Source organism: Aythya ferina (genome assembly GCF_964211825.1).
Source record: "Aythya ferina genome assembly, chromosome: 2".
Classification (NCBI taxonomy): Eukaryota; Metazoa; Chordata; class Aves; order Anseriformes; family Anatidae; genus Aythya; species Aythya ferina.
Genome location: NC_140297.1, coordinates 51,969,815 through 51,995,785, shown reverse-complemented (window position 1 = coordinate 51,995,785; position 25,971 = coordinate 51,969,815). Strand labels below are relative to the sequence as shown.

The window sequence follows — 25,971 nt, the reverse complement described above, 5'->3', positions numbered from 1 at the left end:
TCTATTCTCTACCTCCAGCACGAGCTGATGAACAAGAACACGTTTCCCAACTATTATGTCCCCATTTTCTCCTCCAAATCTGAGATGGAGATGATTTTAATTTACAGTACCTACACACGCACACTAATCTGATCCATTACCTCTTGTTCCTTTCTAAACTCTTCATTTCCCTGTCTTCTGAAATATCTATTAATGTTAAGAAAAGCATTTTAATAAATAAGGTTGTCCATAACAACGGTGTTCACAAAAATGTAACATTTTATGCCTCAGAACTTGCTCTTACATTTACTCAATACATTCTTAATAAATCGTAGCAAATTCATAACTTGGGATTTCTATTCAACTCTCCTCCATGTTTACAACAGAGCAGACATTTATCATTGCCCAGTGATGGAAACTCTTACTGCCATCTGTGCTGACTCCAGCTGGTATAAGACTAATATAAAATTCCTTTAGCTGCTCTGAGCTGCTTATTCAGCTGGCAGTAATAAAAGTCAAGCTCGTTAACAACAGCCTTCCAGAGCAAAGTTTCTGCTTATCTCTGAGCAGCAACTAAGCATCTCCAAGATCCTTTTCACCATTGAAAAAAATACAACTCCATTTACTTGGCACCTGCTTTTAATAACGATCCCAAGGCTTTACAACTACTTCCTTTGAAAAAGTATCTATCAACCTTGCTCAAATTATTCAGAAAATGAAAAGCAGCTACATCAAGGCAATGAGCTGCTTCCTGTACACACACTGAAATACATTTCTAAGGTCAGAGGCAGCACTTCAAGAGGCGGTCAGACAATGAGCACCTCCAAAGCAAGTATTTGGGAAACGGTTTTTGTGCGACTCAAACAATACTTAACTGAGCACTGATGATAATTTTATACAGCCTTTTTTTTTTTTTTCCAAAGGGACAAGAAACATGGACTGTTATTAAACATGTTATAAGCATATTTAACTGAAGCATACTGTTATCTTCGACACACCAGGCTATTTTGTGCCCTCCGTCTTGCAAATTGCACAACTCGGGGAGTACGACTGAGATAATAAAAATGGAATTTAACCATGGTTTAAGAGGGCTTTCTATCCCCCCTTCTCATTGAAGTTACAGCAGTCTTACCAAAGGCATTAGTAACCACCAAATGAAGGAAACAACTTCAACAGCTTCATTGAGGACGTGCAGTTTTTTGGTAATTCATTTATTAAAATTACCAAATTATTAAATACTGCACATGTGCAGTAGAATTTTTTTTTTAAACTATTGCTTCTAACAAATACAATTTCTCTTATGGCACATGCAAGAACATTTTATTTTCTTAAAGGAAGATAAAGAAAAAAAATGGCTTGCCAGAGGAAAAGGGAGAAGTTACCTGAAGTTCAGTCTCCTGACTAGGTGACCACACTGATATGTTCATTTCTACAGGAATTCCGAGTATCACATTCTAACTGAAGACTGGATTAGAAACAATTATCTGCTGTTATTCCATCTCTAATTCCATTCCAGCACGTGCTACAACACCTGAGTAAAATCTCTCCACTACTCAGGCACACAAAGGAACCACACAGATCGATTACACCTGCCTGCACACAAGTCAGACGACAGAAGTAGGAAAAAAAGACCTTCAAAACACAAAGGTTATCCTAGCCCAGACATCTACACCAAAAGTCCCCAGTAGCATTTAAGGGGTTAACCATCTTTCTGTGACTCATCACATCATGTATCAACACGTAACCTGGTGTTCCTTCAAAAAAAATCCTCACAAAATGCCCAAAAAGTCATAGCCTACTCCAACTTTTCCATCCATGCCTATGAAGGTGCTGCAAAGAGCACGATGCCACCACAGCAGTGAGGGCACCTCCTGTACGCTTCCAGGCTCAGAAGCCCATAGACTAAAAATGAGATTGCACACCTGGCTAAAGATTTCTCATATATACAACTCAAGTGTAGGTGCCAAGTCTTGTCAGTACTCACAGAAATTCTAGGTAGCTCAAAGGATAAATCATAGAATATCCTGAGTTGGAAGGGACCGTAAGGATCATCAAGTCCAACTCCTGGCACCGCACAGCTCTACACAAAATTTTAGACCATGTTGCGAGCTAATATCCTACCACTGATGAAGTGTGTATCCCATGCTAAGGAGCTGTGTACAGGTGATTCATAAATACAAGTGAATCAGCTTCAGGACCCTCTCCAACAACCCCCCGTCCCCCCAAACAAGCGCTATGCGTATTGAGGCCCTGCTTCCTGGGACGCGGCCGAACGTCGCTCCCTCGTTGATGGGAAGTAGAGAATAACAGTGTTCTGTTTTTACTTCCATGCAGCCCTTCCTTGTTGCTTTTCCCCTTTAATTAAATTATCCTGATCTCAAAACCTGAGCCTCCACACACACCCCAATGTATTGCATTGCCTTCCCCAACCTCCCCTCCTCTGAGGAAGGGGAGCGAGAGCACAGTGTGGAAGAGCTGGAGTTCAGCTGGCCGTCAGTGTGAAACCACCACATTCACATATATTATACGTAAATATTGTATACATTCTGTAGAAGTTTCTCCTTTATAAGCTATTGTTTTAGTATGAGTTTAGCACAGAACTTAGAGAGGTTTTATGAGGCTTCACAAGCTCATTCTGCAGGTCAATCTTCTATTCTCCGTAAAGGCCAGGGAAAAAAGCACCATCATTGCTAATGGAAATAACACTGAACTAGCAACAGAGCTTTTAGAAATGCTACTCTGCTTTCACGCCCAGTTTTCTAAATGATGAGAAATCCTCTCGTAAATTGTCATTATCTTCTTTCTCACCTACCTATTTCCTAGCAAAGTCTCCTGAAACTGTTCATAATCCCTAACGCTCTCTTCCATCCGTCTACAGCTCCCCAAAAGCAGAACTTCTCTCAGAGCAGTCAACTCTTTTCTGCCTGTACAGTTTTCCAGACCTTCAAGTCATTTCTGATTCTCATCTTTCAGTAAACTGTACAGCCCAAATACACAAGGCAGGCAAACACCAAAGAAAAAGCTATTGTTAAAAGGTGGTCCTAGTTCATAGGCATGAACAACAACAAAAAAGGTTAATTAACCATCTTATTTGATAATTGCAGCCTAGATTATTGTTCTACATCTAGTTAATTTTACTACTCGTACTCAGTAATTGAGTATTCTAGCACTGAAATTCTGCCTAGTGTCATATTTAAATAGGCATATCAAATTTTCAGCATCACTGATTCGCTAATCTTCTGAGAAAAGACCTATGAATATGAAAAGCATCAAAATTCAGGTCAAATCTTCTGCCTTCTACAAACTCCTTTATTTACATCCATCAGTTTCCTTTATTATTTCATTTCTGAAACTGCCTATTTGCAACTCCAAGCAGATGGATTATCTTGTGCATGGGCTTCCGCTCCTAACTCCTCCACAGTGCTCAGGTTTCTGCTCCTTGTGTTCCCTCCCCCTCCCAAAATCACTACTGTAGCTCAGTCATTCATCCAGCAGTTGTGCCACACTGTCCACAGCAGGAATCTCTGTGGAAGACCAGTAATTCCAATGGCTTGCTTTATCACTTTCACTTTATCACTTCCGAAAATAGTCTTTCCAGAGCTCCAATTTCCCACTGAGTATCAAACAGCTTATGAATATTAGGTGCTGCACCACTTGTGCAGAATACTATAATCCATGGCAAAATTATAAGAAGTTAAACCCAGCCCTACAAATATGCATGATTACTGAACTGTGTGTACTACAACACAGGATTTTTGAATTTGAGGCATTTCTGTAAAGCACATAACAGCAATCATGAATGCTTATTTTCCATTTCCTCAGTATAATCATGATAATTCAAATCTAAAATGCCTTATCATGATACTTCTCTATTATAGGCAATGGCTTTCATATTTCTCTTAAAATCTATCAAGAAAACTTTTATTTTCTCCAGATTTTTTTATTAAATTTAGACACTCTAAACAATTTCAGAACATATGAAGAATAATTTGAGAGGAAAAAAAGATAGGTATCGGTATTAACATTTTTTTACTCCTTGATATTCTGGCAAACAGTCAAAGAAATTCCTTCCCTGACCTTTAAGTTCTGTGAACCATATGGTAAACTACTTGAAGCCAGGGTTTGACCTGGGTTTGTTTGTCGGAGTTCAAAATATAAACAGAGTTAAGCAGGGAAATGGTAATGAAAATGTTAACATCCCCTTCAGAGAAGTGACTTACCAGTTACGTCCACTTTTGAGATGTTAAGAAACACTATCACACAGCACAGAGCAGGTTAATGAAAAAGATGAGTAAAAAACATAACAGTAATTATGAAAACACAGAAATCAGAAAAAAACAAAGACATCTAGAAACTAAGCATTTTACTTGCCAGTTAAAGACTACCTACTCTGGAAAACAAACAAACCTGCTGCCCATGAAGCAAAGCATGTCTTTGAAAGGATAAAAAAAAAAAAAAAAAAAAAAAAAAAAAAAAAAAAAAAAAAGCAAAACTGATTACCTGGCTTCTACAAAGAACCACAGGAATTGTTGCAGGAAAAGAAATAGAAACAAAGAGGAGTGAAAACCTCAGGACTACCTCGACTACCAAAGAATAGAAAGCCAAAATTACAACTTTAAGGAGAGAGGGAGGCTCCCTGAATGGGAGGCAGGCTCCCTTACAGACAGGCCTGACAAATTTAAAGATTCAACACTATGCAAACCTGGTGCTCAATGCATAAAGTGCCTTCAAAGAATATTTCCTTCATAGATACTATCTCTGCATAATTTATTATATGTTGCATAGTCATGTTTGTAAACAGCCATTAACTTTCTGTATCTCAATACTTTTAATAAGCTTAGACTTAACCAAGTTACCAAGAATCAGCTGAGCCACAGTAGCTGCACAGGGCAGTTGCAAGGCAGCAAAGTTTTCCTGGCCCACAGACACTTACAGCCCACATTGCTCACACAACTGTAAAAGAAAAAAAATCAACCTAAAGCAACAATTTAATGTATTTTGTACATTGCCACTTGTTCCTTTGGGCAACTTCATATTTTAAGTTAAAATTGAAGCACAAAATAGCTTGGAGGCCCAGGCTTCCTTACGGTTGTGTGTAAATTAAAAAGCTACACCTACAGAATCAAAGTTAGCTGGTATCTGCTAAAAAATAAGTTTTTATACCCATTTTATACTCATTACTATTAACATATTACAGTAAGAGTCACACACACACAAAAAAAACAACAAACACCACTTATTGGGTGGATAGCAGATGTATGTCTACCAGAGAAGTCTCCTGAAGCAATTTGTGACCTGCATTTATTCGTGAGAGAATATATTTTACCTCTGCAGGTGGCTTGGAAAAGAATTACAATGGGCTATGTTCTCCCTCATACTTTTCCGATGTACACAGAGGAGCTGCACAATGACAAGATTGTCATTTCTTTGTTGCTTTGACCGACTACTTCAAGTGCTTTGCAATGCTGTTCTTCACATTTATTGGTTGTGTGAAAGATATTCTGCTACCTAAGGTAGAAATTGTTAGGAAAAATTTGAACACGTTATTTGTTGAATTCTAGCACTCGCTCACACGCTGATCTTAACTCTAATGCTCAACATGCAAAGCCATCCACCATACAATTTTCTTCCCCAGGAACAGAACTTCAGGTCTGATCTGCCGTATGAAAAATTAGACTAGAAGAGATTAAATAACCTTCATTTTCAAAAAGAAAGCTCACCCATCATAATCTGATTTGTCTCGTTAATTACTTGTAATTGAGTGTATCTTTACTGTTCTATGAAGACAGCTGGAACAGTTTGTTCAAGGAGAGGAGAACACAATGAAAAGTGTCCTTCTATCAGCACGAACATGCTCAGGGCTGCCCATTCTCATCTGCCTTGGAGTTTGCCAGAGAACCAAGTGCTCAGAAACTCTGAAAAGATAATTCTAAAAAAGGGACGGAAAATACGTGCTATTTGATGTCTTCCCTTCAAAAACATTAAGTCAAATATTAAAAAGAAAAAGAAGAAAGGGATCTCCTGCTTCTATAAATCAAAACTTGTATACAGCCTACAGAGCCCTCTGCTTAACTTGTTACATTTGAGTGTTAAGATCCTCAGAACTAGGAATTCATCAGCTCTGAGAAAGATTTAATATTTTTCAGCCTTTGATACCAAAGCCAATGTAAAGAAAAGCATTAAAAACTTATCTGAATTTTCAACTTGACCCTATCCCACTCCCTAAGAAGCCAGCATTTCACACAAGGATGCCCAGCCCACTTACTACAGCTCCTTTCACTTGCTGCACCTGCTGCACCAAACCCCTGCTCATCAATTTAACCCACGTATTGCTCTGCATAAAGACACGGTAATATACTTGAAACAGTCACCAAGCAGATTAACTTAAAGATAGTTTTGCTTTGGAAATGTGACTACCTGAGGCCAACCTCTCCTCTCTCCACAGAGCTTGCCCAGTGACTTTGCACTGACACGTTGCCTTTGGTAGCAAAATAACAGCTTTGAGTATGAGAAAAGGAAAGGGAAAGGCTGGCAGATCTACTGCTTCCCAGCTCACCAACAAGCATTAAGCTCCAAAAGAAGTGGCGATGGACAATACAGACACAGCTTATTGACATAAGGAGATGGAGAATCTGGCCTCTAGAATTCCAGATGACTTATTAAAAACATGAGTTTGCATCTCTCCATATCTTAGTGTAGTTTAAGGGCAACAGAAATGTATAGACAATATGCAGAGATAATTCATAATTATATATACACATACAGACAGATAACACATAATACATACGAACTAAGCAATTTTGCTACCAAATTCCAGAGAGAGTTTTGTCAAAGACTGCCAATGATCATAATCATCATCCCAAATTGCCTTGCTACACTATGCAACTCTTACATGTACCGATAGCAGACTTCATCACCCAGGAATCTTTACGAAATACACAAGTGGAGACATCCCGAACTCTGACTAGCAGCCTGCACAGTGTACCAGTGTCAGAAAGTACTTGCTTCCTTAACAAAAAATGTGTTTCTCTCCAGACATCCTTCTACATTTAAAACACGTCCAAGCACTATTCTCAATGGAGTTTTACTCAAATAGCCCAAAGTTCAAATGCAGCTCAAGTATTCTAAAAAGATGATTATTCTTTCTTGAACAACAACTCATTTTTTTCCACCCCCAAAGCCTTCTATGAATCTTTTTCTCCCTCCTTGGCTTGCAGCCAACAGCATTTATTCCCTCAAAGTGTTTTTTGAGCTGTGATCTCAGACTGCAGAACCAGGTTTACATCCACACAATTCATTTTACGAACATTTGTTTACAGAGAGCAGAACACTACTGTATTATTATAGAGAAAGGTATAATTGGTTTGGATATCTTCCTTCTACCATTACCTGTGAGAATTTTATCCATGTTCCAGGCTTATTGTGTAGACAAAAAGCAGGTATTTCTTAGCTCCAGGCACAAAACAAAGCAAAAACTGATGAAAAGACAAGCTAGCTTATAAAAATAGAGAGTAAGCATGGACACTTTCACGTGGTAGAGAGCGCCTGACCAGGTACCAAACACATCCACAGCCCTGCCTGGATACAGTGCTGGCAGGGTATGGTGAGCAAAAGAGTGCTCCAAGGGGGGGGGGGAAGGGGGGGGGAGTGTTTGAGAACAGGAGACTCCATCCCCCTGCAGATTTTGGGGTCTAGCTGAGCATTTTTGCTCCAGATCTGCAGCAGTGTGCAGAACACACACAGCTGTGCTTCAGAAAAAAAAAATAAAAATAAAAAAATAAAGATTGCTTTTCACTAAGATTTGTCTACATGCAGCAGAAAAAAAAAATCTAAATTAAAAAGCGTGGTCATCTTACAATAAAATCAACCTAACAGCCCTGACAAGTTTCAGAACAGGAGGGATATATTAAGCTATTAATACACAAACACAAAGCAGTTGATAACAGCAGAAAAAAAAAAAACAAACAACACTGTCAGTGAGCACTACAAGGTAAGTTACTAGTAGAGGAAGCAAGGCACAGAAAGCAGAGTTGAGACACAAGCAGCACACAAGCTGCTGTACCAACTACAGAAAACTAAAGGTAATCAAAGCTTCCAAATTAGAAAAAAAAAAAAAAAAAGCACAGCGCTGCTGGGACTTGCTAACAGCACTCAATCTTTTAACTCAGAAATGCCACCATTTCTGGAGATTTTAAATAATGTATTTGAAGAGCATGGGAGAATGCAGGTAGCAGGTCAGGAAGATGAATGGTAGATGAAAGAGTAAAACTGACCAGAAGAGAGAAAGGCACAAACTTATCTATGGGCATGCTTGCACAGAAGAGATGGGGTTTACCATAAAGATTAGCTGCATTTATTTACAGAGCCTGAATGCTGATGTGTCAGCCTTGGAAACTGGCCCCAGCCAGCTGCCTGCTAACCCAGAGACCAAAGGACACCGTGGCCTATGCTGGCGTCTACTCAGAGCCAGGTAAGGACAATGATCCACAAATGATCCTGTACCACAGTACCACGATGGAAGATCTCTTTCACAGAGCAGACAGGGAAAAAACATGTTCTTTCCTGTCCAGTGCTGTTCCAGGTACTACCAATACCCCTGCTTTAAACCTAGCATTCAGCAAAATCGGTAAGGTCAATAAGCACATTTAATTTAAACTGGGAACTTCCACCCTGCTTTATTGCAAAGTACACCAACCACTTTATTTTTAATCTTTAATGAAGTACTTTTAGTTCTCCTTAAAACGTGGATACACCCCTTCCTAGTCCCCCCGAGTCCCATCTGCGCCGCGATCTGCAGTCAGCTCTCCGACTCCTGTTACACACCCAACGGGAAAGCCCAGCTAACAGAGGGCACACCCCAAGGCCAAACCAACGCTGCAGCTGGTCAGCTCTGCACAGCCAGTCCATGGACTCCAAGTTTTAAAATTGGCCATCACCACCAATCTCCTTACCTGAGCATGTACTCCTTCTGCAAAACATGCTAGTAAAAGGCTAGCAGAGGCCCCCAGCCACCTGCGGGTGTCCAGGGCTGAGGCCGTGCAGGAGGAGGTGAGACCCTGCCAAGCTCCCCAGCTGGAGTCCCACCATGCTGAGATTAAAGGAGAATGAGGAGTCGTATTAAGGAAGAAGATTCAGAATAAGTAGGTCGGTTTGAAATACTGTGTACCCTATCATAGGGCTTCCCACAAGTTTCTCTACTCTGATAAGCACTCCTTCCCTGAGTGATCTGAGAAGGCAAGTACTACCAGGGTCAGCAGTTTGGGGTTAGTTAAACTGGGATGAGAAAGGGAAGACGCAAAGTAGGGATGCAGCAAAACTGCAAATGTATTTCAGGTTTGGCAAATGCAGAATTAAATTCAAAATTGTTCAAATGAAAGTTATCGCATCAATTTTCGAGCACAGCTTTCCTACTTTGAACATCAACACTAATAAAGGCAGCAGCAGCACTCAATTATCAGCAATTTTCAATGTAATAAGGACACAGCTGCCTCCTTTTTGCTTAAATAGCTGTTCTACTTCAGAAAGGGGTGGAAGTTCTGGTGTCTGGCTAGTAACTCCAGACCAGTTCAATTTATTTTGATCTATGCCTGCAAACTGAGACATGAAAGTAAAGGAGCAGGACACGAAAGATACGCTACAGGAGAAGCTGCAGCTAAGGCCAGCATCCCACTTCAAAGGCCCTTAGATTAACAGCACTGAGGCAAAAAAAAATGATCTGCCTCGTATGGAAAAACAGTTGAGGGAAGAGGAAAAAAAAAAGGTAGTAAAAGTATTTTTAAAGGAATCAAGGACTTGCCCCTTTAGCCCTTTAAGAGCAAAACAAAGCACACAGTGTCCTTTTCTTTCTCCATTTATCAGAAAAGTTCTGTAGCAAATCTGCAAAACACCATTTTGGATATGAAAATGAACAATAATTATAAAAAATACTTCAAGTGCATAGCTTTCCACTACTATTTGGAAAAAAAAAAAGTTTCCTAGTCTAATCAAACACTCCCCTTGAGCTTACTCAACTCCGACACTGCTCATTTTCCCACATAACAACAGCATGTTATCACTAACGTTGCTATTTTCTTTCGTTTATACACGCTGCTGACAAAGTACTCCTCCCTCAAAACTCAGCTCTGCAATTCCATATCCTAAAATCTCACTACAAGCCTACAAAGAGATAGTATTTACTTTTTTTTTTTTGATCACTACAAAGGCAGACAGGCAAGAGGTCACTTATGTGAGTACCTTTTTCTGAACCACAACAGAGATTCAGCTACCTTCAAAAAAAGTGCAGGAATTTCAAATTCCACTTTTAGGACTGTGAGGGAGTTGCTCTGCAACACCCTTCTTTACAACAGATGACAGATTAAGATTGAGCTGGCTTGGAGAAATTTTACAAAACTCATTTTAAACACATTGGTCATGCGAGTGCCAGAATGTTTCCAAAGCATATTTGAGTGTCTTGCACATGAGCCACGAATTTCTGCCTTATTGAGTAAATTCTCAAATAGCAATCAATAGCACGGGTCAGAGCACGCAGCAGAAGAAACACAGCTCGGAAGACACATGAGAACCACACAGCACTAAGGGCATTCAGCCAGCAAATCTGCATTTCTGGAGCTGGATCTGCATGTCCGCGTTTAAACTAGCACAGAGTTGCAAGATGTCACTTTGTAATGATCAGCTGATACCGAAATTTCAAATAAAGTAACACCGTGTCCCTTGAGGCATGTGCAAAGCTTCTCTCTGTGAGCACAGAAGGCAGTAAGGAGAGATTACACTAAGGGCACAAAGCTTGCATACCTTCACTGTTTCTGAAAAAAGCTGCCCTCCCTCCCAGAGCCACATTCGCATCTGCAAAGCAAACTCCAAAAGCTATTTTAGAGGATGCAGCCTACCCTAAAGAATGGCTAGACAAAAGAGGAGAGATTAGACTGATGTCTGTCTAGGCTCAGCACTCATCTTCTCTGCCCCGCTGAGCATTTTAAAACAGAGCTGGCACAGGCTAACCTCGAACTTTTACCATGGGGGAGTCGGGCATTCCCTTCCTTCAATACACTGCTTCTGACAATAAAAAGGAATCAAGACGTGGGGCTGGGATGCTGAGAGGAACACAATATCTACTGAATTTATGAAAAAAAAAGAAGTAATCAATGTAAGGTCTCCTTCAATGGAGTGGTAAGACAACACTCGAGTGCTACATCCTCAAAGACACTTTAGCTATCTTAGCTGGGCATGAGCATTTACTTCATAGCCAATTTCTGCAGATTCTCAGACATGATGGTCATTTAATAAACAGTAAATAAAAAAAACTGTTAAAATTCATGTTACAACTACACACTGAAAATTAGGAATACAACACAAACTTCGCTACGATGTTATAAACACCTCACTAAAAAGACAAAGGACTTGGAAGCTCCTGACAAGCTCCGAACATGGTAAGCTCTGTCCTGTGTTCAATGGCCTGTTTACAAGATCTGACCTTCCTTTTTGTTTGCGACTTGGATCTCAACCAGAACACACATGAATAACACAGCATTTCCTCACAGAATGCCAGTTTCTCGTACATACTTTCAGCAGGATGGGAGAAAGCTCACAGGCTACTTTTGTTTTGGCCTGGCTTCCCCCCCAATACGTACTTTGTGGAGTTTGTAATATTGTTAGGCACCCAGTTCTATACCTCTCACCTGCCTTTCGTTATCCTTCCAGTCCTGCTCCCCAGCTATCCTTTCCCTCTATCCTGCCGTGTCAGCAGCCAGTTGGTTCAGGAGCCATCTTTTGCACTTCCTAATGTTTCAGCTTCCCTGCAAATACTGAAGCAGCATTTCTCAAGGACTCTCCAACCAAGAATACAGGTACAACTGAGGCTTACTTACACCAGAAGAACGTCAACTATCCAAAACTTTCTCCTTTTTAAATTTAACAGGCACTACAGAAAAGGCCAGATAGTTTTCTAGACAGTTTGTTCCAGAACTGCATGTCCACCATGGTCGGGGTAAGAAGCTCTGAAATGGATGTGATGATGACCCACAATATGCTTCTGGCAAAGCTTCCAGAAGCACTTCTTTATACCAATACAGTGCAACATGCGGGAGATCACAAACTGTTTCTGCTCTTTTACTCTATTATATAACTACAAAGTAACCAAACTCAACTACCATTTGCTGAGCATTCAGAGGATATGTGAGTAATATATTAAGCTCTTCAACTGCACGCACCAAATACAGGCACCTTTCTTTATTTTACCAAAGGACCAATTTCTGTTTCGGCCTGATTTCATTAGATGAAGTTATGTGAAAACATCTACCAGGTCTAAAGGAAATTCAGGAACATCTCGAAATAGGGAATGACGACATGGCATGACAGAAAGAAACAAAAGCTGTATCAAAATGCTCAGGACTTGCATCATTCAGGGAGGGAACACTACTGAACCAACACAAGTCTGGAGCACTGCAAGCTTACATCACACTGCATACGTAAAGACTCACATCAACAGATACTGACAGAAACTTTCCAAAGCAGACCAGGATGCTTCTCATTCAGGGCCATAAAGTGGCTTCACCAGCAGAAAACTTCCACCAGTTCCACTGCAACACTCCGCTGGCTTATCTTCAGGAAAAGCTCAACTACTGTAAAACAAGCCTTGGCTTTGGAATCACAAAGCCAAAGTGAATTTGAAGTAAAAATTCAACAAAATAAGAACTAGGAAGTATTAAAAACCACACGGCAAACAGTGCTGATCACTGTACAAATCCATTCGTTTTGCAGATGAAACCTTCCCTTGCATCACACCCAGTCCTTTACCCTTCAATTCTGAAGGAATCAAATTTGTGAAAGGCTTTTTCAGCTACCCTGCACATGATTTGATTTTAATCAGTCAGACAAAAAGTGGAAACCACATGGGAAACAGGATCAAGTATTGCAGTTTCTTATCAAAGATCTGCTGTTCCTTGTCATCATACAAGAAATATTAAGCAAAACAGACGGCTCCACATACTTCATACTACAAAAACTATTCCAATGGCTGAAGAGATAGATGCAGAATTTTGAAGCTCTATGCTAGAAGAGAATTTAATCTCATTGGAGACTTCTGAACTCTGCTTATTTAGGATTGATGTTTGTGTATAAAAAGAGATGGCAGAACAATAAACTAGAACTACACGTTCAATAAACAGGATATCATGTACACTTTTTATCGCTTCGTCTGCAAGTCTAAAATGTTCTCTAGAACAGCAAATTTGAAGAGAAAATATTTAAATGCTGACAGTTTCAGCAATCTGTTTTTAATGTAAAGCACATTACTCGGACAATGGCATACGTCTTATAAAGTTGACAATTAACAAGGCATCCTGGTAGTTTTTAACATATTGAACGCTATCTTCATAAACACACGCAGAGATAAGTGTGCCATTCCAGCCACAGCAGCTGCTTTGATTCATGTTTTTGAGATGCTTACAATTCTTGGAATACACATACACTGCAAAAAGAAGATGCGGTGACGCCACAAATCTCAGGAGAACCAGCAGCAGCCTGCTAGCTCTGCTGCTCCTAAACATGACCAGGCAGCAGCACGGGCTCGGTGGGAGCTAGCTCGCAGAACAGAGACCACAAGTATCTTCCCTGTTGCTTGTGAACAAAAAGCCTCTGCTGTATCTTCAGCGTCATCGTTAACTGTGAAGCTTACCAGAAGCATATAGAAATATTTCAGACACCTTTCCGCTGCTGGGCTGATACACCTCAAAACAGGTACAGTGCAATTAATAAACGCCAAAATATATTCAGGGCTTAACATTAGTTGAGGTACAAGTCTTCGTCCTGAGCTGTAACACTCAAATATCAAACAAGTGACTGCAGGATAATAAAATCATTAGTGACTAGGGGCTAATGACATACGATACCCCTATAGTGATCGATGTGAAACGAGAGTACATTTAGGTTACCTCCTAGAGGAAATGTTACACCTCACAAGTCGCTAACTTAACATCTGAGGAAGATGCAGCTGTATTTGGTAGGCACGTACATGCCTCAGGATGTCTCTGCTTAGGATATAACAACACACCAAATAGAGGTTGAGGCTGATGACTAGGAATTTATTAGTTCAGGAAATGGCTATGAATTTCATTAGACTGATGACCGAGGGCTGCATTTTCTTAAAAAGATAGTTGGCTTTTAATCTAAAATAAAACCGTAACTGTAGAAGCTATTTAGCACTAACCAGCACAACAAGGCATTCATTCACTTTTCTCCAAAACAGTAAATGAAATGAAGGGACACCCTCCCATCAAATTAAAAACAGCTTATCTAACTCTTACTGTTCACCAGCACAGATAATCCTGGGCTTATGTCACTGATTTGTGACCCCTGTCAGCAATGCATTTTTCAAACTGAAAATTTACTGTATGAAGGTCGATCTGCCTGTTGTGTACTTCCTAGGCTCCTCCCTCAGCTCCCAGACACTGTCCAACACACTCCACAGAAGGATCACAAAGATATTACACAAGAAGCTCAAGCTCCAGCAAACATCCAGCTCCGATGCCCAACTTCCTATCAACATAGCCACATACTGCTGGAACAAGCTCATATGCCTTCAGCTGCCTCTTGTAAAAAGAGACACAGCAGCATTACTTCCAGGCAACAGCACGACTGTTTTAGTTAACACGGTGCTTCAGGTCTCAAGTTAATTTGCTGCCGAGTCCTGCGGTGCAAATCATTGCTCGGTAGGGGCCTTTTCTTTGCAGGCTGCACTTACTGAGCACGTACAATTCACCGTCTCCAGCCGGCACTCTGACACTTCCGCAGCGCCCGCTCCGCGCTCCGCAGTTGTTCACAGGCAGCCTTACAAAACACGAGGAATTAAGCAATTGGAGAACTTATTCAGTTAGGCAACAAAATCTGCCCAGCGCTGCTGCGGCAGCTGGCATTTCACTAGAGTCGGCAGTAATTGTTTCCATGAATAGACTCGCACCATGGCCAGCCCAGGCCAAATAAGCAGAGCCACCCCAGGACTTTCCCACCACTGCATGCAGCCCTTCCGTGCGAGGGACATGGCAATGCAGTCGGGCAGCTGCCCCTCCTGCTACTCAGCTTGCCCCCAGCTTCGGAGAAATGAAGGACTTCAAACACGGCAATGTCCCAGAACCACAGCAGCGACGAGTACTTTTTGTCAGTTTAAGGATTTAGCTCTAATCTTATTACTCCAAGTATCACCACGACGGCTCCCTCGATGACAGATGCCCGCCGGTGCCTGCTGCACTGCCGGCCTGAGACAAGGAAGGAATTCACTTCATCACCAAAAACGTGTGCAGAGATTTGCAGCCCAGTGCCCTGCAGCACAAAGCCCTGCACGGAACGCATGCTTGTGCACGCTACTAGATGCACAGGGCAAAGGTAATCTTGCAGAGACAGTCTTCTTCCTTTGAAAACGATTTATACCACGGGGGGCTAAGGTGGTGAGAATAAAACTTGTCCTTCAGTCCCAATCTCCCCAAAGGAAAGGGAAAACAAATCCATTTGAAAAGAGCAGCTTTTTTTTTTTTTTTTTTAATTCATGATTTCCATAAACACCACTACGTACTGCTAGCAGCGTACACACAGTCTCAGCAGCATCCAGTGGCAGTTTCCCCTAGCTACACCTTTTCAAGACCAAAGCACAAGGTCCCGACAGCTGCCTGGATTTTATGAACATGGCAAGATAACAGGCCTTCCATTTACCCGTGGCTCAGGCAACCTGAGAAAGAACCTAGAGCCACGCCACAAATTCATAATCCCAAATACATAGAAAATCCAAAATACAGGAATTTGAAACCAAGCGTTAGAGTAGCAGTTTCATGGAACTGCATCTCGTATCCCACCTGAGGCATGGGTGAGCTGCAGCAATGCAAAAACCGTTCTGAAATGACATTTGCCAGCCATACATTTTATCACTCCAACACACCTCTTCGACAAAGATCCCAGGTTAACAATTCACATCCTGAACACTGCTGTCAAACAGGAAGCTAACCAAAGAGGTCAAAGTCAGATTGCTTTTTACAATTTCCCCTAGACCAAGATAAAGGTTGCTGCCTGCTCTTGTTTCACCAGTAAGCTCAGGTGAAAATTCAGAGTAGATGCAGCAAGGACACGATCTTCTTGATCATGCCTTCAGATACAGAAATAATTAGCAGTCGTCCTGTTTCAGCTTCCCACAGTTCCAGTTTGAAACAGGGACCATTACCAGAAGCGCACATCCTCTCCCTGCAACCGCGCTCCTCTCTCACCTCTGATGCTCTTTGAAGCAACATCTCAAAAAATAAACAAATGCATCCCAGTGACCACAAAAAGGGCCATCTATTAAAGACCATTGAAAATACTGTTTGCCCCAAGGTGGGGAGGAGGCAACAGCTGCTTTTTGGAAACAAGAATTTTAGGACACGCTAACTAGGAATAAAATCTGATTTTATACCTAATTAGCATATCCTAAATAATCCAATCATTTTCTTTGGAAGCATCACAACCTACAAGAACTGGATAGACCCCATACAAATACCTGCTCCCAGCTACGGGTTTTATTAAAGTGCTTAAACCTACTGGAAAAAAATAATAAAATTACATATATATACATATATACACACACACACACTTTGCCACCCTGAGTAATTTAAAGATATAAGAGCTTTACCTAATTATAATTTGGCATTGGGGCTATTTGTCTGTTATGTAAGTAATGATGGCAGAAGATTGAGCAAGCAAGTCCTAAAATAGGTTTAAAAAGCAAAAATAAGTCAGACAAAAAAAAAAAAAAAAGAAAAAGATACTTTCTGGGGAAAGTGGTAAGTTTAAGTTCAGCTCCACAGTCTGATGATTTCTTTCTTATTTTTTGACCCAAGATCTTTAATAAGGCAAAGTTTGCAGAAGGCTACTGTGCTTTAAGGTAATAAATTGCCCAACAGATGCCTTCTGCTTCATCAAAACTACAGTTGAAACAGTATTGCAGTTCTACTGTCTCTGTACTTCATTATTTCTGTCAATACAGATCTTTTGTTTACTAACAACGGAAAGATCATGCCATGAACTGTAGCCAGGGAAGCAAAATAAACTTTTCAGATCCTACATGTTTAAAAAGTGTAGCTGAAAGGCAAGGCTGGATGGAGGAAAGCCTGTTTCAACAGTCAGAAGCACAGGTAGCACCTGGCAAAACCTGACTTGTTCTCCTAAAAGGATAGCAACTCTAACGTCAAGAGAAACCTTTGACAGACTTAGAGAGGGGCGTGATACTTCCATCGTAAATAATAATTACTCAGATATTTTGAAAGACTGTCTGTAAGCTCATGCTCTCATTATTTCATAGTTGCAATTTAATGCTGTACCTTAATGCCAGCCAGATACAAACATTTATAGCACGACAGTAAGACATACAGGAATGTCTTCTTTCCGAAATAGCTATTCCAACAACTCCTGAAGAGTGTACTTTGATAAAGGAAATTCAGATTCCCAGGTGACAACAAGAAAAATTAAATAAGAAATCACAGGGATCCCGGAAACAAGACATTATTTCTTTCTGGAAAGAAAGAGAAATCCATACCAATTTCGGGGAAAAAAACGTATGGAAGACCAAGAAGGTAACTAAAACAACACAGAAACACCCTTAGGCAGACATAAATGAAACTAATGCTACTAGTAACACTAAAACAAGGGCTATAGGCATGAAGTGCAACAAGTCAACCTAGAAAATCTTCGCCAGCACCAAAAATATACCTGACACCAGCTAATGAAAACTGGTTCTTGCTGAACTGTCTGCTCTTCCCACAGTCAGGAAAGACTTTCCTGTCTTTCAGACTCAGCTTGTTAGGTTTTACCATGTTTTGTTTTTAGTTCTTTGTTAGTTTAGAAACCTAAAACTGTTTGCCTGTAGGGAATGAAAGGCCTGCTGTTTATAAAAAGATAAAACATTTAATAACAATTACCATTTTGTAGCTGTGTTTGTGAAGGTAGCCATGCTGTGTGGTCTAGTTGTTAGAAGAATTGAGAACCCAGATCTAACTTCCACAACACTGATACAAACTAATACAAAAGTGGAAGCTGAACAAGCACTGTCTTGGATTTTAGGTATTTTTTGCCACTTGTAAAACTGTCATAACTTGTCTGTCTAAAATCCTTCAGAAGTATCTGTAATAAAATGTAGAGATCTATTAACAGGATGCATCTGAAATTAGATCTAATTTTAAAACTCCTTACAGGATAGGAAAAAACAGTAAAATTTGATCTTCCTAAACTTAACGTTTGCTTTTGGATGAACAGCACTTTGATAATTATTACAGATTATCTCATTTTACTTCAGAAAATTCCGTCAATACATCGAAAATTAAAAGTAAGAACACAAAGCAAATAAAGAGCATGGTCCTGAACTCCCCTCTCCAGACCTCCTTCCCCCCCCCCCCCCCCCCCCCAACAACTACAGTTTCTCTGCTTCAGCTCAATCAAGAAAAGCAGCCCTGGAAACCAAATTTGCTTTAGAAGGCTACTTATTCTCATTCCAAAGCACAGCACAAACTTGTACTTTCATTCCTCCGGAAAAAAAGGAAATCTCCATATAAAAAGAAAAATGTAAAAGAGTCTAAACAGAATATTAAAATAATGCAATATAGCACAGAAAGACCAGTTAATCAGCCAACAAGGGAAGTAATTTTTGCAATGACACGGTTGCTCTGAAAGAAAAAATCCAGTTGAGCTATATAAAAACAAGCTACACAAAGAAAACCAAAAATCCATTTGACATCTCTAACCCTGCCAAGGCACCAGTCCAAGTACAAGCAGCAACTACTCAGCAATTCAGAGCCAGTCTATATAGACGTTTTATTTGGGTACACACAGAAGAAGAATAGAATTCATTCTTCATCATGAGAATTAAACTCTATCTTGACGGGAAAAAATAAAGCAGAAATCAACAGTTTAACACTGAAAAAAAAAAAAAAAAAAAAGGAACTTCACAAGGCAGTAGATGGCCTTTAGCCATCTCAACAGCCTCCACACAATCTCTGCCATTTAGAAGGTACCCGAACCATATTTTTGCATCAGCGTGAGTTACTTCCGATCAGCATTTCCAATCCTCTCACGTCACGCAGTTGCTTCCCTCTAGCACACAAGTTAAACATTCACCAGCCAGCCAAGTCCCACCCTCGCAGGGGGCTGGCTGCAAGCAGGGCAGCTATCACCTGCCAGCACTGCTATCAATAACGAGGTTGCACACAAGCGTCACAACTCACCCACAGGGCTCTTGGCACACCATCAGAAGCCAATTCAAACTAGGTAAGAGAGTTTATAAATATAGATATTATTTTTTTTACAGGTATTCAAGCCAGACAAACACAAAACTCAATCTCTCAGAGGAGTCCCTGCATTGTCTCCCTGAATCCCCACAGCCAACACGCACAACGTTGCACTTTCTACCTGTCAAACCCACTCACTTTAAAGAGTTGATATTATTCTTAGTACAGCAGTGTTGTGATGGACACCATATAAGCAGCTCAATAAACGTTAGAAAAAGCATACTTCCTAAAATAGTCTCAAGAAAAATAAGATTTCCATTTTTCAGATGGATGCTAAGACACACAGAGGCAGCACGACTTGTAGATCGCGCAAAGTCTATGAAAGGGACTGGAAACTAGCACAGATCTTCCAAGACCCAGGCCAACACATTTGCCATAACAATGATTTTGAAGGCAACACAGGTTGGATTTAAGTTAAATTGGCACAATTACAGCTGTATTCCAGTATTTGGATTAACGTGAGAGGGCCTTTGCATCTTGGACATTAAAGAACACAAGAGGTGTAGACCTTTCCTGCTGGAAAACTATAAAAGCCAAGACACTGCCTTTGAAAAAAAATACCAACATATCCTCACGCTAATTTTCATAGCTATAACAACCTCACAGATACTTTTAATAAAACCTTAAGTAGCAAGAAATCGTTCAGATGAAAATCTCTATAATCATGCAAATGAATTCACAGTCCTTGGCATTAAAAATATTTCACAGATCGACCGAGCTGAGCTGTCAACAGGTAATCAGAGAGATAAGCAAACAACGTAACTACTCCCCTCGTGCCTCCCCGTCTTTCCCCACACTCCCTCAAAGGAAAGAAATCTTTTCCTGTTCTGATCTATTTTTACAGCCCAGTGCCTTGGTATTTTGGACTATTTCCAAGGGTATTCTTTAGCGGGGCATCACAACCAGACGCCAGATTCCCAAATTATTGCAGCGTATTCCCAGCCTATTCCACACGACGGCAACCGAATTAATAAAGAAACGGGTAGCCACCAAACGCAAGCATGTCCAAACCCAGCAAACAAACAAACAAAAAAAAAAAACAACAAAAAACACCATGACTAGGACAATGTCTGAATTCAGCTTCGTGTTTCCACAAAGGTTACGCTCCGGGGAAATTCCTGGGAGCAGCGGCGTGCGGGGCCGGTGTCCATCCATCCATCCATCCATCCATCCATCCTCACCCAAGCGATGGGTTTTTTAAGCGGTGGGCTCGCTTTTTGAGCATTCACCCAAGAATGGGTTCGCAGGCTGAGCGTGACCACCTCCAGCTCCCCTCAGGACACGAAGCTGAGGTCCTGGGGAGCCCCCTGCCCCTCACAGACCCCCGTAGGGGGGTCAGGGGGGGGGTCGGAGGGTGTGTGTGTGTGTGTGTGTGTACAGGTTGTGTCCCCGCTCCTCACCTCTCTCCCTGCTTGGCGTTGGAGGGCGGCGGGTGCAGCACCGTCTGGTTGCCCTCCATCTCCACGATGCACTTGGTGTTCAGCTCCAGCTCTGCAAGGAGGAGAAGAGGCGGTGAGGGGGGGGGGGGGGGGGACGCCCCCCAACACCCCCCCCACACACACACACATAGGGTCGTTAAGGGGCCGGGGGGGGGGTCTGAGGCGCTTTCTCAGCCCCCTGCCCGCAGAGGGGCGGCGGGGAGGAGCCGGTTACCTCTCCTGTTCATGGGCCGGACCCTGACGGCGACCTTCACCTTGGTGTCCGACATGGCTGCCCCGGGGGGCGGCGGGCGGCCCCCGCCTCAGCGGCACCTCGCAGCCGGGCAGCGCCGCGCACAGCCACCCCGCGCAGCGCCAGCGTCCATGCCGGGGGAGGGAGGAGGAGGAGGAGGAGGAGAAGGAGGAGGAGGAGGAGGGAGGGAGGAAGGAGGGAGGAGGAGGCGCAGCCCCACAGCCGCCTCCCCGCTCAGCCGCGGCCGGCGCCGGCCCTCAGCGCGCCCCCCGCCGCCATTTTCCGCCCGCAGCGGCCCCGCCGCCGGGCAGCCGCGGAAACACCCGAGCGGCTTCGGCACCCGGGAGGGGTGTGGGGGGTGGCGGAAACACCCGAACGGCTTCGGCACTGAGGGAGGGGGGTGGCGGAAACAGCCGAGCGGCTTCGGGACCGGGTAGGGAGGGAGGGAGGGGGAGGAGGGGGTTGGATGGCCCCCCCCGCCTCGGGCAGGCGCGCAGTGAGCATGCGCGATGGGGGCCGCGCCTTGCAGTGGCGCTAAAGGGCGGGGAGGGGGCGCTGTGGTGCAGGGCGCGCATGCGCGGTGCGGGAGGGGGAAGGCGGGCGGTGCGTACTGCCCTCAGCTTGCCCGCCGTTAACGGGCGGCAGGCGGCCGTTAAACGGTCGCTGGGAGAAGGGGGGGGGGTTCTGTCGTGCTCTTGTTTTGTTTTAACGGTGTGTGTTCTCCAAGGGTGTGCTCGCTCCGCAGAAAAAAAGACGAAGGGGCCCCAAAATGGGGGAGTGGGCAGCAAAAGAGTGAAAAAATGGGGAAAAATAGGGTTTTGAGGGCAACAGAAGGGCTGTGAGGGAGCCCGGGCAGTGCCCAGAGCCCGGTGTGGGGTGCAGAGCAGGGGGCAGGCAGGGAGGTGTGAAGGTTTGTGCTGTTACCACAAAGGAGCCTGGGTATCAAGTTACGTGGAGTTTGGGAAGGGTCACGAGGAGAAATCCACAAACTGCCCAGAACAAAGTACTGACCTCTGGGGAGTTCTAGGACTAACGATGCTCTGTGATCATAGAACCAGAGAATGTCTCAAGCTGGAGCCCCATCCAGCCTGGCCTTGAACACTTCAGGGATGGGGCATCCACAGCTGCTCTGGGCAGCCTGTGCCAGTGCCTCACCACCCTCATGGTGAAGGATTTCCTTCAAACATCTAATTTAAATCTCCCCTCTTTTAGTTAAAAACCATTCCCCCTTGTCCTGTCATTATCTGAATAACCAAAAACTTGCACTCCATCCTTTTATAAGCCCCCTTGAAGCACTGAAAGGCTGCGGTGAGGTGTCCCCAGAGCCTTCTCTTCTGCAGGCTGAACAGCTCCAGCTCTCTCAGCCTTTCTTCGCAGGAGAGGTGCTCCAGCCCTCTGAGCATCCTCAGGGCCCTCCTCTGGACCCTCTCTAACAGCCCCATATCCTCCTTGTGCTGGGGGCCCCACACCTGGATGCAGCACTCCAGGTGGGGCCTCACAAGGGCAGAGCAGAGGGGCACAATCCCTTCCCTCCACCTGCTGCCCACTCTGTTGGTGCAGCTCAGGACGCAGTTGGCCTTCTGGGCTGCAAGTGTGCACTGCTGCCTCATGTCAAGTTTTTGATCCACCTGAACCCTCAGGTCCTTCTCTGCAGGGCTGCTTTGAAGTGCAGCACCTTGCACTTGGCCTTGTTGAACCTCATTATGTTCACGTGGGCCCACTTCTCAAGCTTGTCCAGCTCCCTCTGGATGCCTTCCCTTCCTCCTGTTGTATCAAGTACTCCACTCAGCTTGGTGTCATCTGCAAACTTGCTGAGGGTGCACTCCACTCGATCCCACTGCCTATACTAAGTTGATCAAGTTGAAAACAATGAATTGCCTGGTGCTTTCCTGGTGCTAGTACTGATGCCCCAGGAGAGCCGTGTTTTGCACCTCTGGAGGGTCTGCAATCAGTGCTACCTTGGTGCTAGACCTTAAAGAAAGGCAGAAACTGCCCCATTCCCAGGCTGGAATTTGTGTCCTTTGAAAAGGGCTGCCTGTGAAACCCGGAGCCTGCTCAAATGGAGCTGCTTTTCCAAACAACTGACAATTGTTAACAAGTGCCTGCCCAAATACCGCAGGAGAGAGTTGTGTCCATTCACTAAGAGCGAGTTCAACATCAGGGAAAAGCATTATAAACAGCAATGCATTATCCCTGCAACCATGAGCTCCAAGGATGGCCACGCTTTCAACGAATAAGCCAAGAAAGATGTTTAGTAAAACGGCAGTAGGCTTATGATCTCACGACAGCCTTCCATTTGAAGTATCTTGTTAAAGCTTTGTTTTCTCCCCAAAAAGTGTTTCCTTAGCTTCAGGAAAATATTTTCCAAAGAATCAATCCTTATTGTCTAATGCAGCTAACTGGCAGGAATCCCAGACGCAGAACCAGTGATATCTGTAACGTTTTGCTTACTGAAAAGACAGGCTAAAATCCAACTGGGATTATTCTGTCTACTTTGGGGCTAAGCTACTGCAGGGAGAATGGACTAAACAGAAAAAAATGACGGATAGATAGCTGCACTGAGAAACAGCAGAGCTTTCAAAAAGAGGTAAAAACGTCCAGTGGTGCCGCGAAGGCACGTCCCACCCCGCCGCCTGGCACATCAGCCAGAAGAGCCCTGAAAAGGGGCTCAGAAGAGCTGTGAGCAGAAAGAAGCCTGGACATAGATCTGTTGCCTCTGAATGGCCACTGGTCTGAGGACTGATTAAAGGAGATGTGAGACATGCACTTGGTGTGTTGAGAGGGAGACTTCACCAAACAGAGCCAGGTATCTAAAAAACGTCACTAGCAGAAGCTGGCACACACAGATTTCTTGCCTGTGGAAGAAGGCATCAGGAATGAATTTTGTTATGAAATGCATCCCAAGTATGTGGTCCAACCAGGAAGGAAAAGGAGAGGTGTTGAAACGAGGCATCCTACATATGGCTGCGGACTGTAAGGACCCAGATCAAAGGAAGCGCTGGCTCAAGATAAGGCACGATGTCTGCAATGGCTGTGCACAAACCGAGTTGTTCTGCAAAGCTTGGATGTTGTTGGGAAGCAAAATGCAGCCAACAGACAGAAGGGAAAACAATCCCTTCCATCTCTATTTTCCATCTCTTAGTGGAAAAGCTACATCATTGCAAAATGAAATAAAAACAACGATATTAGATAAAGAGACACTGGAGGAGCCTTTATAAGATTGCCTGTGATTTTGGCTGTGGGAAGGGTCTTGGGAAAGAATTTTCCTCAAGTCTGGAATAGGCTTGTGGACGATATTCAACTATTTGCAAGTTCCGAAAGCCAACCAGGCTAAAGAGTTTGAAAAGGAAGCTGCAACCTAATTTGTTCTCACATAGACTGTGGCTGCTGTTCTCTTCTTGTGAAATCCTGATTTTTTTTTCTGGTGTTAGGTAGTTGGGAAAAGGATTTTTGCTCTTTCATTCACATCAATGCACCCTGGGAAACAACTGCCAAGACTGAGGTGCTGATTCCACCAACATTAGATATCTTCTTGGGGAAGTGCTTTTGGCAACACCTATAATGCGACTTGACAACATCGGTTAGGCAACAAGCATGTAGAAGAATATATTTCTGGTCTCCCCAAAACCTTTGGCATTACAGCAGAATAGAAAGAGAGTCATGTTATAGGGGCCCTGAGATAGGTAGCCCAGAGAGCAATCTGTACTTGTACAGAAATACCTTCTTAACATGCCTGATAGAATCATCAAGCCTGAAAAAAATTATTTGCCTGAAAAAAAAAATTATTTCTGATGGGCCTGGATGTTAGAACTGGTGTGTATATATATAGCTTGCAGTCTCGGAAAGCATGTTTTTAAGATCCTGTAAATAGAAGAAGAAGTAATGGACCTGATGTAAGAGGCTGTGTGTGTGCCAGGATATAAAATTCCTGGCTGCATGGGTGTGGGTATATTGGCTCTTTCATCAAAAGACCCAGTGGAAAGGAGTTCACCACTACCATCTTATGAGCAACAACAGCAAAAAGCATTATCAAACCCCAAAGGACTGAAGATCCACAGAGTCAGACAGCCTCCGCCAGCATCCAGAATTGAACCAGAAGCCAAATAACCGAGGACATATTTGCAGATTTGCAACTTACCGTTCTAGTACAACCATGCTGATTACAACTAATTTTAGTTTTGGATAAACAACTAAAAATGTTGGTGTCTGATGATATGATTAATGAAGCCCATAGTTTCTGTGAAAGGACTTCATCAGGTACTGTTTAAGCTTACAAGTACTTCAAAAATATTTAAAACTGGTTGATTACATACACTAAAACTCATTTACTCACTTTCTGCAAGACGCTCTGTGGTGTGCCTACCTCTAAGGTACAGATCATTATGTGACAGCATATTTGGAAACTTTATTTACATTTATATAAAAAGTTAAGGTAATGTCAGCGTTACTATGGCTATTGTTGAGCATCATGCCCACCAATACAAGACTCTCTTGTTTTCAGAAGTTTGCTTTTAAACCAAGGTGCCTGTGGTGGTTTTACTCAGCCGGGCAGCCGAGCTTCACCACAACCATTCTCACTCCCTCTCTTCAAAGGAAAAAATACAGTGGATAAGGCTCAAAGATTGAGATAAGGGCAGGGAGATCACTCAACAATTATCATCACGAGCAAAACAGACTCAGCGTAGGGAAATTGATGTAATTTATTGCCTATTACTGACAAGCTAGAGCAATGAGAAGCTAAAAACAAACTAAAAACACCTGGCTGCCTTGTATCTGTAGTAACACCCAATTTGAAGAAAAGCTTCAGATACTTTGTAAGAATTTGAATCATTCTGTAATGTACTTAATATACAAGAATGGCAAAACAAATGATCAGTTATTTTAGCACAAGTGGTGTATTGCAAACCTATAAATTGATCTGAACAGTTAAAAATGATTTTTTTTTACCTTTTTTTAAGAACAATGAAAAAAAGAAGATGCAGAAAAAAAATATAAAAAGAAAAGAGAAGGAAGGTACCTCAGATGTGTC

At 42.7% G+C, this 25,971-nt stretch overlaps 1 protein-coding gene across 8 annotated transcripts in view; it reads right to left on the bottom strand.

The window, feature by feature from the left end:
- Window positions 1–21,261, bottom strand: part of KIF13A (kinesin family member 13A) — a 118,734-nt gene extending 97,473 nt beyond the window's left edge. For 3 of the 8 annotated variants that reach the window (XM_084507456.1, XM_084507457.1, XM_084507463.1), the window contains exons 1-2: window positions 20,925–21,257; window positions 20,672–20,762 (exon numbers count right to left, since the gene is read on the bottom strand). In XM_084507456.1, coding sequence (XP_084363582.1) covers window positions 20,672–20,762; window positions 20,925–20,979 — 146 coding nt within the window. In that variant the 5' untranslated portion in view covers window positions 20,980–21,257. Of the gene's footprint in view, window positions 1–20,671; window positions 20,763–20,924 lie in introns of all 8 variants that reach the window. The other 5 variants (XM_084507460.1, XM_084507462.1, XM_084507461.1 and 2 more) reach the window with 4 other exon arrangements.
- Between the last annotated feature and the right edge of the window lie 4,710 nt (window positions 21,262–25,971).